This window comes from Euleptes europaea, chromosome 9 (genome assembly GCF_029931775.1).
Source record: "Euleptes europaea isolate rEulEur1 chromosome 9, rEulEur1.hap1, whole genome shotgun sequence".
NCBI classification, from domain to species: domain Eukaryota; kingdom Metazoa; phylum Chordata; class Lepidosauria; order Squamata; family Sphaerodactylidae; genus Euleptes; species Euleptes europaea.
In genome coordinates this window covers 5,060,285-5,073,604 of record NC_079320.1, presented here as the reverse complement: position 1 = coordinate 5,073,604, position 13,320 = coordinate 5,060,285, and the positions used below count along the sequence as shown (strand labels likewise).

Sequence of the window (13,320 nt, the reverse complement as noted above, 5' to 3'; positions counted from 1 at the left end):
TGACGTCACGTCATGACGCTTACTAGGCAGACTCTGTTTATGGGGTGGTTTGCCACTACCTTCCCCAGTCATTTATGCTTTACCCCAAGCAAGCTGGGTCCTCATTTTACCAACCTCGGAAGGATGGAAGGCTGAGTCAACCTTGAGCCGGCGACCTGAAACCGACTTCCGTCGGGATCAAACTCAGGTCGTGAGCAGAACTTTTGACTGCAGTAGTGCAGCTTAACACTCTGTGCCACGGGGCTCCTAAAAGTAAAGGCTGTCCCCTGTGCAAGCACCAGGTCATTACTGACCCATGGGGTGACGTCACATCCCGACGTTTACTAGGCAGACTATGTTTACGGGGTGGTTTGCCAGTGCCTTCACCAGTCATCTACACTTTCCTCCGAGCAAGCTGGAAACCTTGGAAGGACGGAAGGCTGAGTCAACCTTGAGCCGGCAACCTGAAACCGACTTCTGTCGGGATCGAACTCAGCAGAGCTTGGACTGCAGTACTGCAGCTTACCACTCTGTGCCACGGGGCTTGTAGTTAGCTCACATGGTGGTCTGGAAACCATTCCCAGATGCAGTCGAAAACTGCAGAGTCCAGTAGCACCTTAATGACTGGACTCTTGCTCTTTTGTACAGCTACAGACAGAAGAACACGGCTACCCATCATGATCTATTCCCAGATGTGTCATACAAGGGGGCATTTGGATATTTTTCAAAGCTTCTGTCCCTGCTATAGAACAGGCTGCATTGCTAATGATCAAGCTAATTATTTCCATTTGAATTTGTTACTTTAATGGGATGTAACATCAGCCAGCATGGTTAAGAGCATGGTTAAGAGAGGTTGGTTTGGAGAGGTGGACTCTTAATCTGGAGAATGGGGTTTTATTCCCCACTCCTCCACATGAATGGCGGATGCTAATCTGGTGAACCGGGTTGGTTTCCCCACTCTTCCACATGAAGCCAGCTGGGTGACCTTGGGCCAGTCACAGTCTCTCAGCCCCACCTACCTCACAGGGTGTCTGTTGTGGGGAGGGGAAGGGAAGGTGATTGTAAACCGATTTGATTCTTCCTTATGTGGTAGAGAAAGTCAGCATATAAAAACCAACTCTTCTTCTTCTTCTGCCTTTGATACTGTGCACCAGGCCATCTTGTTGAGGCATTTGGAGGTAGAAGTGGCAATTAAGGAATGTGGTGCGGATTGGTGTACATCGTTCCGTGTGGCCGGGACTTAAGGATAGTTTCTGAAGGTAGCTACGTTGGTCGGCAGTAGAACAGCTCGACTGGAGTCCAGTAGACCTTCGAGACCAACAAGATTTTCAGGTTATGAGCTTTCAAAAGTCAACACTCCCTTCATCCCTATTTGATGAAGGGAGCTTTGACCCTCGAAAGCTCATACCCCTTTTCCTTTTTTAATAACTGTAGAAGGTTTTATAAAAAAATTTTTTATAAAGAATTAGAAAATAATTGCTAAGAGGATTACGAAGATAAGTTAGAGATAGAAGAAGGAAGAGGGGAAGTTAAAGTAGGGGAAGATGATTGTTATATATGTGTTAGATTTAACTTAGAATTAGAAAAGATTGAAGGGCAATGTTAATTGATTGTATGGAATGTATGAAAAAATAATAATAAAAATTTTTTAAAAAGAAAGCTCATACCCCGAAAATCCTCCCCAAACTTCACACTCAAAATCTTCTGGCATTTGCTAAGGCAGCCTGGGCAACCCTAGATAGTGAATGAAAATCCCTCCTGTTGTCGACTTGTCGAATGACACAAGTCCAAAGCAAGTTCGCCTGAAGGGTTGCCATCCACAGACCCAAGTCCACACATTCAGACTTGGGTGTATGAACTCCAGTTCCAATTTTAAGCGGAAAACCCCCAAAACCAAAAGAACAAGCTGAGTTTTAGTAGTTTTAACATGAGGAAGGTTGGGTTGTCCCATTTTTCATAATGAAAACCAGACAGGGCTGTTGTGCCCCTCTGAATTAAACAGCCAGCGCTCTATTAGATGGCAGCGCAGCTTTAGAACGAAGACTACAATTAGATTATTTTGAGCTCTCAAACCAGAAGCAGAACACAAGAGATCAAACATCCGTGAAAGAAACAACACCCTTGAAGTTCTCCGAGTGCAGAATTCAAAGACTGTCTCAGTTAGAGATGTCTTTGGTGGCACCCTGACATACCCTTTATAGTGATCTTCCCAGAGGCACAGAATCTGGCTATCCACGAGCAGAAACACCTGGCTGGGTGCTAAATAGGAATCACTCTTTCCCCTGGAGAGAGGGGAACTGAGGATGGCTCATGCGATTACATGCGCGGGTCAGTTAGATGTGCTTCTGGTGGTGGAAAGTGCTGTCAAGCTGTAACGACTTATGGCGACACCCATAGGTTTTTGAGAAGGCAAGGGATGTTCAGAGGTGGTTTGCCATTGCCTGCCTCTGCAGCACAACCCTGGTATTCCTGGGGGGGGGGTCTCCCATTTACAATCACCTTCCCCTCCCCTTGTGAGGTAGGTGCAAGCGGTTTGATTCTCCTTAAAAAGGTAGAGAAAATTGGCATATAAAAACCAACTCTTCTTCTTCTCCCATGCTCTAATCAAGCTGATTATTATATGAATTGTACCGTTGCATCCTTTACAAACATTCTTTACAACGTTCCCCCCTCCAACTTATGACTGGGCTATAAAGACTCAGAGAACTCCATTCTGACTTGAATCTGACAAAGGGAGCTTTGACTCTTGAAAGCTCATACCCTGAAAATCTTGTTGCAAAGGTGTTGCTAGACTCTAATCAAGCTCCTCTCCTGCAGAGGGGTCGTGGCTCAGTGGCAGAGCATCTGCTTAGCGTGCAGAAGGTCCCAGGTTCAATCCCCAGAATCTCCAGTTAAAGGGACTAGGCAAGTGGGGGATGTGAAAAGACCTCTGCCTGAGACCCTGGAGAGCCACTGCCGGTCTGAGTAGACAGTACTGACTGATGGACCAAGGGTTTGATTCAGTATACGGCAGCTCCATGTGTTTGTGCGTACTGTAGACTCTGAAACTAACTCCCCCCTTTCCTGTATGCCATTTTGAATTCCACGCTGGATGAAAAGCAGGATATAAATGTAATAAGAATGGGGTAGGCCTAATTGGGCTAAAACAGAATGCACCATTTTCAGCTGCCATTGGTCATCGTCTGCCAGAAGGCAAAGAGTTTTTTTGTTCCATTTGGTGTTCCCTCAGTGATCCCTCCTTCCTGCTCAATTTTTTAATTGTTTTATGTTTTTAAATGTATTTTAGCTCTGATTTTAATGGGGGTTATTTTGGGTCGGTTTTAAAATTTTATCATTAATTTTCTTAACCACTTTGGTGACCCTCATGAGGGCAGAAAGGAGAGACATAAATTTTGTATATGCATAAATAAATGGATGAATAAATATCCACTAAAAAGATTTTCTAACAGTGAACGGTCCCTTGCAACTAAAAATAAAATAAAAATCCAAATGTTTTGGAAAGCTATAAAAAACCACATGGGGACTTCACGGTGTTTCTGATCACGGTTTATTTTTGCACGCCGGGTTTTTCAGGCCATGCCCTTAGTGATCGCTCTGGCCTCGGGCTCCAGGTTGATGAGAGAATTGCTTTGCTGAGCGAGTTCGGTAATGGAGACGCGGCCCCTCCGGCGGATGAATTCGGCCACTGCCGTCATCTCCTCTGGCGTGATGTAGATGAACTTGCCGCGGTCGTCGATGACGCCTACAGATAAGGCCAGACACGGGATTAAATGGCACAGTCTGTGTTTGTTTTAATTAGTGAACCGGGCCTTCGCATTGGCCTCCCTAAAGTCTGGGGTAAGTTTACAAAATATAAATTCCTGGGTTGCAACCTTTGGTTGATTAACTGGCACCATTAAGGTGTGAAAAGGTATTTGAGAAGTCTACTAAATTAATTGATGAGGATCTTACCTTGCAGGTTTCCCCGTATCACTCTATCACTGTGGGTCAGGATACTTTCTGGCACATGTTTGTAAGGCACTGTTCAAAGAATGCCCAGGGGGAGAGCTAACGGACCCCCAAATGTAAGCTAATTAATTAAAAAACTGAACGACGCGTGTGGCAGAATCATAAGACAGGCATTTCCAGGATGAGATTGCGATGAATGTTTAGGGGAGCGGCCATGGCTCAGTGGCAGAGCATTTGCTTAGCATGTAGAAGGTCCTCGGTTCAATCCCTGGCATCTCCACTGAAAAGGACCAGGCAGTAGGTGATGTGAAAAACCTCTCCTGCTGAGACCCTGGAGAGCCGCTGCCAGTCTGGGTAGACAAGACTGACCTTGATGGACCAAGGGTCTGATTCAGTATAAGGCAACTTTATTTTGGGAGGGGCTTTGGCTCAGTGGCAGAGCATGAGCTTGGCATGCAGAAGGGCCTAGGTTCTATCCCCAGTATCTCCAGTGAAAAGGACCAAGTAGTAGGTGATGTGAAAAACCTCTCCTGCTGAGACCCTGGAGAGCCACTGCCAGTCTGAGTAGGCAATACTGACCTTGATGGACCGATGGTCTGATTCAGTACAAGGCAGCTTTGTGTGTTCCAGTGTTCACCATGGTTTAAAACAAAAACAGACCCCATGTCCCAGAACCTAAATAACCTGGGTCTTATGCACATGGCAGTCTGTTGGGGAAGGGGGAGCAAATATGACTGCTTCCATTTCGAACCGGAACTATACAGTCTTTTTAAAATATCAGCACCAAGATTCTGCTACACAAATGGTATCTGACAAAGGGAGCTTCAGCTCTCAAAAGCTTATATCCTGGAAATCTTGGTGGTCTTTAAGGTGTTAGGTAAAGGTAGCCCCCCCACCCCCCGTGCAAGCACTGGGCCAATCCTGACCCTTGGGGTGACGTCACATCCCAACGTTTAATAGGCAGACTGTTTATGGGGTGGTTTGCCACTGCCTTCCCCAGTCGTCTATGCTTTATCCCAAGCAAACTGGGTCCTCATTTTACTGACCTTGGAAGGACGGAAGGCTGTCAACATTGAGCCGGCGACCTGAAACTGACTTCTGACGGGATGGAACTCAGGTCATGAGCCAAACTTTGACTGCAGTACTGCAGCTTACCACACTGCGCCAAAGGGCTCCTTTTAAGGTGTTACCGGCTCAAATCTAGCTCCACATATCTATCAGTTGTAAGGAGTGTGACTACAATTCATCTGGAAAGCTGGTTAACCCAGATGTGCAAATATCCACAGGCATGCCCATAGGGGAAGCCAGGAAACGAAGCACTCTATAAGAACATGGCCTCTTATGCCTGGCTGTTTCCCTCGCAGTCAGCCCTCTGATGACTTTGGGTCTTTGCGTTGATTATGCATGCCATTTCCAACTGTCAGAGGTCGCCTCGCTCTCCCCGCTCATTTCCGCGTTTTTAAAACAGGGACATGTTTTATCACAAATCTGAAAACACGGGCAAATTGTGCAGACAAGCTGGAGCGGGGGGGGTAGAGCGAGGCAGCCTCTGATGGTCGGAAATGGCATGCATAATCAGAACGAAGACCCGAAGTCATTGGAGGGGTGACCGCGAGGGAAACAGCCAGGCATAAAAGGCCCACAAGAGCAGCACTGCTGGATCGGCTGAAAATCCACCCATCAGGCCCAGTGCCCGGCAGGACATTGAATTATTTATTTACTTCATTCCTAGTCAGCCTTTCTTGTAGGCGTGACCTCCCATTGCGGTCTGACCACCAGCGACTGATGTCCGAAGCATATTTTCTTCCTTTTCCAGCTCCATCTGCTTCCTGGGTAAATTGGCAAAAGGACCAGTTGTCCCCACTGGCCATGTTGATAACAATATCAGAACCCTCTTTGTTCCCGTTGCCTTCTGCCACACTTCGTTGGTCATTTATGCATGGGCACTCTTTTCACTCACGTTCGCCCCCAGTCTGTCTCGGTTGTTCCTTGCAGTTATTATGCATGAGTTTTCCGTTCATTAGAGATGACCTTGCTGCCAGCCCTCACAAATCCGGGGACTTCCCGTTCCTCTGTTAACCCAATTCTTCCCTCTCCACTGAGCTCAGTCCAAGGTGAAATCCCCATGCATAAGGCAAAGCGCGGGACACGCAAGCTTGGTTTTTCTCCCAGCCAATTACAAAGCACCACATAAAGAGGTGGAGTTTCAAATGCTTCCTGGGAGCTCTTTCAGAGCAGAAGAAAGGTTTTTTAAAACCGAGGCTTGGATTCCTCCCCCCCTCCTTCCAGATTGCTCTGCTTTTTGTTTTTTGTTCTTAAAACGCTTTTTTATGCAGCAATTGGGTTTTGGGGGGGATTTCTCTCACAGTAAGCTCTACGAAGCAGCATTTAAGGGGGCAGAGACTCAAATGCTTCTTGATTGGAGCTTGGAGACTGCTGGTGCAGAGACTCCCAACAGGAAAGTGTGGGTCCAGTGAGCAACGAACCTCAGGTAAAACTCCCATGCTTAAACGACCAATGTTTCCCACCATGCCCTGACCATCCCTCTTAATCTTTCTGAGGTTTGCAACTTTTACCAGCCAGTGGCCAACGACGTTTGAGTCTTCTCAAAAGCGGCTCTTCCCCTTCCCATTTGTTATTTTCATTCCATTCAGAAAGATACATATTTTTAAAATGTGAACAGCTGAAATTTCAGCCCTAGAAGGCTGCAAGCTGGAAAGGCAGCTAAATAAAACTGGAGACTAAATCGACAGAAGACGTTCAGGTGTGCAGCATTGGTGAGGCAGACATCTGCTTCCGCCAAACCAGACACCCCAACCCCCCAGAATGTTTTTACTGGTACCTGTCAGCGTTCCATCTGCCATCAGATCTTGTACTCTACTAATCGCTTCCTGTTGAGAGAAAACAATCCTGTAAGTGGCATGTCTCACGCTTGCGGGTGCACCAGAATGCTTTGACAATGGAGCCATTTTTGGTGGCATCCTTGTACTGCTTACAAAGTGTGTAATTCTGCTATAGTCTCTCATGCAAACGCATACCTGTGTCCTTAATCCCATATGAGAAGCCAAGTCTTCCAGAAGAACCACTTTCATGCTCTGTAGAAAGAGACAGGATCTGAAATCAGCTAGCCAAAAATGTCGGATTTTGCTGCGCTGAAACACCCTGACATGTCGAAATTATCAATACAACTGTCCGTCCCTAAAGTGCATTGGTATTTTATTTTACTTACTTTATACCCCGCCTTTCTTCCCAATGGGGACCCCAAAGCAACTTACATCGCTCTCCTTGCCTTGGTTTTATCCTCAAAACAACCCTGCGAGGTAGATTAGCCTGAGAGTGAGTCACTGGCCAAAGGTCACCAGTGAGCTTCCATAGCAGAGTAGAACATGAATCTCTCAGATCCTAGTCTGACACATTAACCACTACACCATGTGTATGTGTGTTAAGTGCCGTCAAGTCGCTTCCAACTCATGGCGACCCTAGGAATCAATGTCCTCCAAAATGTCCTGTCTTTGACAGCCTTGCTCAAGTCTTGCAAATTGAGGGCTGTGGCTTCCTTTATTGAGTCAATCCATCTCTTGTTGGGTCTTCCTCTTTTCCTGCTGCCCTCAACGTTTCCTAGCATGACTGTCTTTTGTAGTGACTCTTGCCTTTTCAAAATACAATGGCCTCAGTTTAGTCATTTTAGCTTCTAGGGTCAGTTCAGGCTTGATTTAATCTATAACACTCTCTTCCAACACCACATTTCAAAGGAGTCTACTTTCTTCCTGTCAGCTTTCTTCATTGTCCAGCTTTTACACCCATACATAGTAATAGGGAATACGATGGCATGAATTAACCTAATCTTGGTGGCCAGTGACACATCCTTACACTACACCATACTGAATAATAAGAAGAGTTGGTTTTTCTACCCCACTTTTCTCTATCTTAAGGAGTTGCAAAGCGGCTTACAATCTCCTTCCCTTCCTCTCCCCACAACACATACCTTGTGAGGTAGGTGGGGCTGAGAGAGTTCGGAGAGCACTGCGACTAGCCCAAGGTCACCCAGCTGGCTTCATGTGTAGGAGTGGGGAATCAAACCTGGTTCCATAGAGTCTGCCGTTCATGTGGAGGAGTGAGGATTCAAACCCGGTTCTCCAGATTAGCGTCCACCACTCCTAACCACTGCTGTTAACCACTACACCACGCTGGCATATCTGTGTGGGATTTCTCAAATGTGCTGTAAGTGGGCATCTAATTCACACCACCTGGAAACCCAACAGCTTCAGGAAGGCGACTCACGATGCCGGAGAACTGGGGTAAAAAATGAGCTGGGAAGGGCCCCAAGTCAAACTGGACTTCCGCCACCCATATACCAGGAGTTTTGTTGACTTTAAATGCGAAAAGATCGTGATCTTGTGGATTATGGTTCACACACACAAACAAAGGACTCTGAACATGTAGCTTTCTTTTAACAAAAGAAATGTCTACAATATTATAGAGAGGGTGCCAGCTTAACTGACCAATTAACACAGGCGAAGTGGCCAGCACTGTTCCACAATAAGATGCAAACAAATATATACAGTTAACTATCTTTGTTGCGCTGACATAGACAAAAACTCGCTGTCTAATTCCCAACAAGTTCCTTTCGTCAAGGCCGCCCTACCTCAGCCTTAGTCCCACTTCTGAAATATGGGGATAATAATACCACACCTGCCTTGCAGGGCTGATGTGTGGATCCTCGGTAATCACTTTGATCAGTTTGCGCATGTGCTACAGAGATACTACTACAGGTTGAGGATCCCTTATCCGGACATCCAATATCCGGACTGATTCGAAAACCGGACCTTTTGAGCTGGCATGCAGGCAGTTCACAGGCCCTCAGCCGCGCCATCGGTGGTTCCACGTACACACAATTATTAAAAATATTGTTTAAAATCACATTCAGGCTATGCGTATAAAATGTATGTAAGGCATTTATCTAATAACTTGTAGCTACTCCAAAATGTTACAAAATAGGAGTAACAACAAAGGTTCAAATAAATTGCAAAACATACATTACAACATACAAATGATGAGCAAACGCAAAAAACAGAAGTGTTGATAACACAGAACCAAAACAGTGACTGGTCTGCTGGCTAGTATCCCGTTTAAATAAATAGCAAAACATGTATTACAGTATATAAATAATGAGCAAATGCAATAAGCAAAAGTGTTGATAATATAACACAGAACCAAAACACTTTTGCTTATTGCATTTGCTCATTATTTATATACTGTAATACATGTTTGGCAATTTTTTTTGAACTTTTGTTGTTACTACTATTTTGTAAAATTTTGGAGTAGCTACAAGTTATTAGATAAACACCTTGTAACCTCTGGTGCTTTGCACATTTTTTTTCTGTCTCCTATCAGAGGTTTCTCCCCTTTCTTTTTCTCTCCCCCCCTTTTTTAAAAAGTGTATATATGTGTGTGTAAAGTGCCGTCAAGTCGCAGCCGACTTATGGCAACCCCCTTTGGGGTTTTCATGGCAAGAGACTAACAGAGGTGGTTTGCCAGTGCCTTCCTCTGCACAGCAACCCTGGTCTTCCTTGGTGGTCTCTCATCCAAATACTAACCAGGGCTGACCCTGCTTAGTTTCTGAGATCTGATGAGATCAGGCTAGCCTGGACTATCCAGGTCAGGGCAAAAGTGTACATAAAACATATATAAAACATAAATGAATTTGGGTTCCATCCCCATCATGTATATGCAAAATTCCAAAATATTCCAAAATGCAGAAAGATCTGAAATACGGACCGCTTCTGGTCCCAAGCTGTCCGGATAAGGAATACTCAACCTGTATTGTTCTCGCACTTAAGAGTCCTGCCCTTATATCTGGGGGTGGGGTGGGGGGACATAAGCATAAGAAAAATGCTTGTCATGCTCAGAAGCTGATTACTACTACACATTTCCTACGGCTGAGGGCCTGCCGCTCAAGATGGGATAAGGGAACTCAGCCCTGGCTCATACAAAGCTCTGGAGGCGTTGCAAGTGTAAAACACGAGGCAGAAGATCGGAGACACCTCGGACATTCAGGGATGCTCGAGAGGTAAAGCTGCAGACAAAGGTCCTCAGCTCATTTTCTCAGCTATTCCTTCTAAGTAGTTTGAGACTTTAGCCTCTTTGTATTGGCACAGCACAGAGTGACATTCTCACGTTTTAATATTGCCTGAAAGAGCAGATAGTTTTCTAAGAATGTAAGAACACCGAAGTCCCACCTAACCCAGTATTCGGTTTCCACCAGGGGCCAAGCGGATGCTTTGGGAAAGCAAGACACAAAGTCCTTGCCTACTCTGCAACCCTATTATTTATGCCTATACGCTGAGAGCCAGCATGTTGTAGTGGTTAAGAGTGGTGGTTTGGAGTGGTGGAGTCTGATCTGGAGAACCGGGCTTGATTCCCCACTCCACACGAGCGGCGGAGGCTAATCTGGTGAACTGGATTTGTTTCCCCACTCCTACACATGAAGCCTGCTGCGTGACCTTGGGCTAGTCACAGCTTTCTCAGCCCCCCTTCCTCACAGAGTGTCTGTTGTGGGGAGGGGAAGGGAAGGAGATTGTAAGCTGGTTTGATACTTAAATGGTAGAGAAAGTCTGCATATAAAAAGCAACTCTTCTTCTTCTAATATGCATAAAGAGGTTTTATTTTGCAAACACAGGACCCTGATGTACTCATCCTCCATGAATTAGTTTGGTTCTTTGTTAAAGTTATCTAAGCTAACACCTATTCATTCCACCCCGTGACAGGGAGCTCCACAAATTAACCCTGTGCTTTTTATTTCAGCTTTTGTGATTATTATTCTTATATATCTGTGGGGAGGCAGGCGGGAACACCCGACCAATCATCCTGAATTCTTGGCTCAAATTCTGACTTATAAAATATTTATCCCTAATATTCTATTTCTGGCTTCTATAGCGGCGGGGGCGGGGGGGGGGGAATAGTAGTTTTAAAAAAGGGAAAAAAAAGACAGTACAAGGAAATAAGATCATACATTACATAAAACCCCAGCCTTACAAGCCCCCTAGTTATGAAGTCAGATACAGCCAAGCTAGAGAACTGAGTATTATGGACTGAACGTAGGGAACTAGAACCAGTCCATGAAAACCAGTTCTCAGAGCCTGGAACTGCCAGGGTTCTGCACATCTTCTTTTCAAAAGGGCGTTCTGATTTTTATTTATTTAAAGTATTGGCTAGCCACCTTTCTACCTTACAGAACTCGAAGCAATAAAAACAGAGCAAATAAAAAAAAAAAAACCCCACACAGGAAGATACATGAAAAGCCACAAATTAAAATCACAGTTTACTGATCCTTGGTTACAACGATTTGGTCATTTGCATCAATCTATAATTGAAGAAAGCTCAATTATCCAATTTCTGCTTGAAGATAAAAAACCTCGCTATTTCCTACAGTGTAGCCAAATTTTGCTGGAAGGCCATTACTAAAAGGAATGTTCAAAATAAAAAGGGTTATATTATTAGTGATACATCAGATGATGAGTGACGGTGAAGTAATGTATAATGTATAACGTGCAATGTTTATTTGGTACTCTATTATGCTGATAATGTGTTTAATTAGTTTATTTTAGGCCATGTGGCTTTGCTTTCCATTTTTCTTTTTCTTTTTAATTAACGTTATATAGGTACTTGTACTGCTTTGTTATTTTATGCTGGCCAATGGCCGTAACAATAAATTACTTAAATCACAGTTTACAAAGTACTACGAAGAGGTGGAAGCACCCCTTTCTCTGTGGCCCATTCATTCACCCCTACCCACACATTTGCTGAGATAAAGGTTCTCCCCACAGGGGAAAACAACCCAATGGAGACGGTCCCCGGTTAATCTTCCAGTTGAAAGCATCTGGGCTTGGTGGTGGTGGTGGTGGTGGTGGTGGAAAGTGCCAGCAAGATGAAGCCAACCTTTTTGAACCTGCAGGCAACTTTGGAGTTCTGACACAGCGTGGTGGGCGCAGCCACAAAATGGCGGCCGGGGGAGGCAGAGCCAGCCACAAAATGGCCAACAGAGCTTACCTTCAGTCACACAGGGAAGATCTTCGTGCTGTGGTGGCAGCAGCCGCCACAACGACATTTTTTAAAAAGTCCGCATGGTCAATCTAATCACCAATGGCCCATCGGAAGCTTTGCTGGGCAAAAAGCCCCACCTGGCCCTGCCCGCTTTCTAAAAACACTTGACGGGCGCCAGGAAAGGTGTCAGAGGGGGCCATGGCGCCCACAGGCACCACATGAACACATGAAGCTGCCTTATACTGACTCAGACCCTCGGTCCATCAAAGTCAGTATTGTCTACTCAGACTGGCAGCGGCTCTCCAGGGTCTCAGGCCGAGGTCTTTCACATCACCTGCCTAGTCCTTTTAATTGGAGATGCCGGGGATTGAACCTGGGACCTTCTGCATGCCAAGCAGACGCTCTACCACTGAGCCACAGCCCCTCCCCAGTGGTCCATCAAGGTCAGTACTGTCTACTCAGACAGGCAGTGGCTCTCCAGGGTCTCAGGCAGGGGTCTCACATCACCTACTTGCCTAATCCCTTTAACTGGAGATGCCGGGGATTAAACCTGGGACCTTCTGCATGCCAAGCAGATGCCCTACCACTGAGCCACTGCCCCTTCCCATGGCTCTCCAGGGTCTCAGGAAGGGGTCTTTCACATCACCTACTTGCCTATTCCCTTTAACTGGTTTCCAGGCGCAACAATACTAGGGATTGAACCTGGGACCTTCTGCATGCCAAGCAGATGCTCTACCACTGAGCCACAGCCCCTCAGCAAAAGCTTGTGTTGAGGGCTGACTTTCAACAGATCGCAGCGAGGAAGATGCTCTGCTATGTATGAAACCCCGACCTAGAATCAGGTCTACGAATGATGGTTCCCCACAAATGTGCAGTGCGCTATGCGGCCCGGCTGTCCAAGGCCAACCGAGGCTCCTTGGCGCTGCGGTATCGTTACGCTTAGGGGGGATTCTGACTTAGAGGCGTTCAGTCATAATCCCACAGATGGTAGCTTCGTCCCATTGACTCCTCAGCCAAGCACATACACCTAATATATGAACCTATGGTTCCTCTCGTACTGAGCGGGATTACTATGGCAACAACACATTATCAGTAAGGTAAAACTAACCTGTCTCGTGATGGTCTAACCATGTTGGGGACCCCTGGTTTACATAGTAGTGGCAAAGGCTGGGACTGCATAGTTTTGTTCACGGTAACCCTGAGATTGCAGCTGAGCGTGGATTTCAAACTAACTTTTCAGATCGAGGGCAATAATCCGTCTGCTGGGGCACACCGCAGGTCATCCCACTGGCCCATTGTAAATATTCATATTTAACCACTGGAAATTCGCAGCACAGAGAAAATAATTGC

At 45.8% G+C, this 13,320-nt stretch overlaps 1 protein-coding gene across 1 annotated transcript in view; it reads right to left on the bottom strand.

Moving 5' to 3' along the window:
- Positions 1 to 3,548: 3,548 nt before the first annotated feature.
- The window catches only part of DDRGK1 (DDRGK domain containing 1), a 31,206-nt gene continuing 21,434 nt past the window's right edge, over positions 3,549 to 13,320 (bottom strand). Inside the window, exons 7-9 of the mRNA XM_056855607.1 lie at positions 6,966 to 7,022; positions 6,770 to 6,818; positions 3,549 to 3,721 (exon numbers count right to left, since the gene is read on the bottom strand). Of these exons, the coding sequence (XP_056711585.1) occupies positions 3,549 to 3,721; positions 6,770 to 6,818; positions 6,966 to 7,022 (279 nt within the window). The remainder of the gene's footprint in view (positions 3,722 to 6,769; positions 6,819 to 6,965; positions 7,023 to 13,320) is intronic.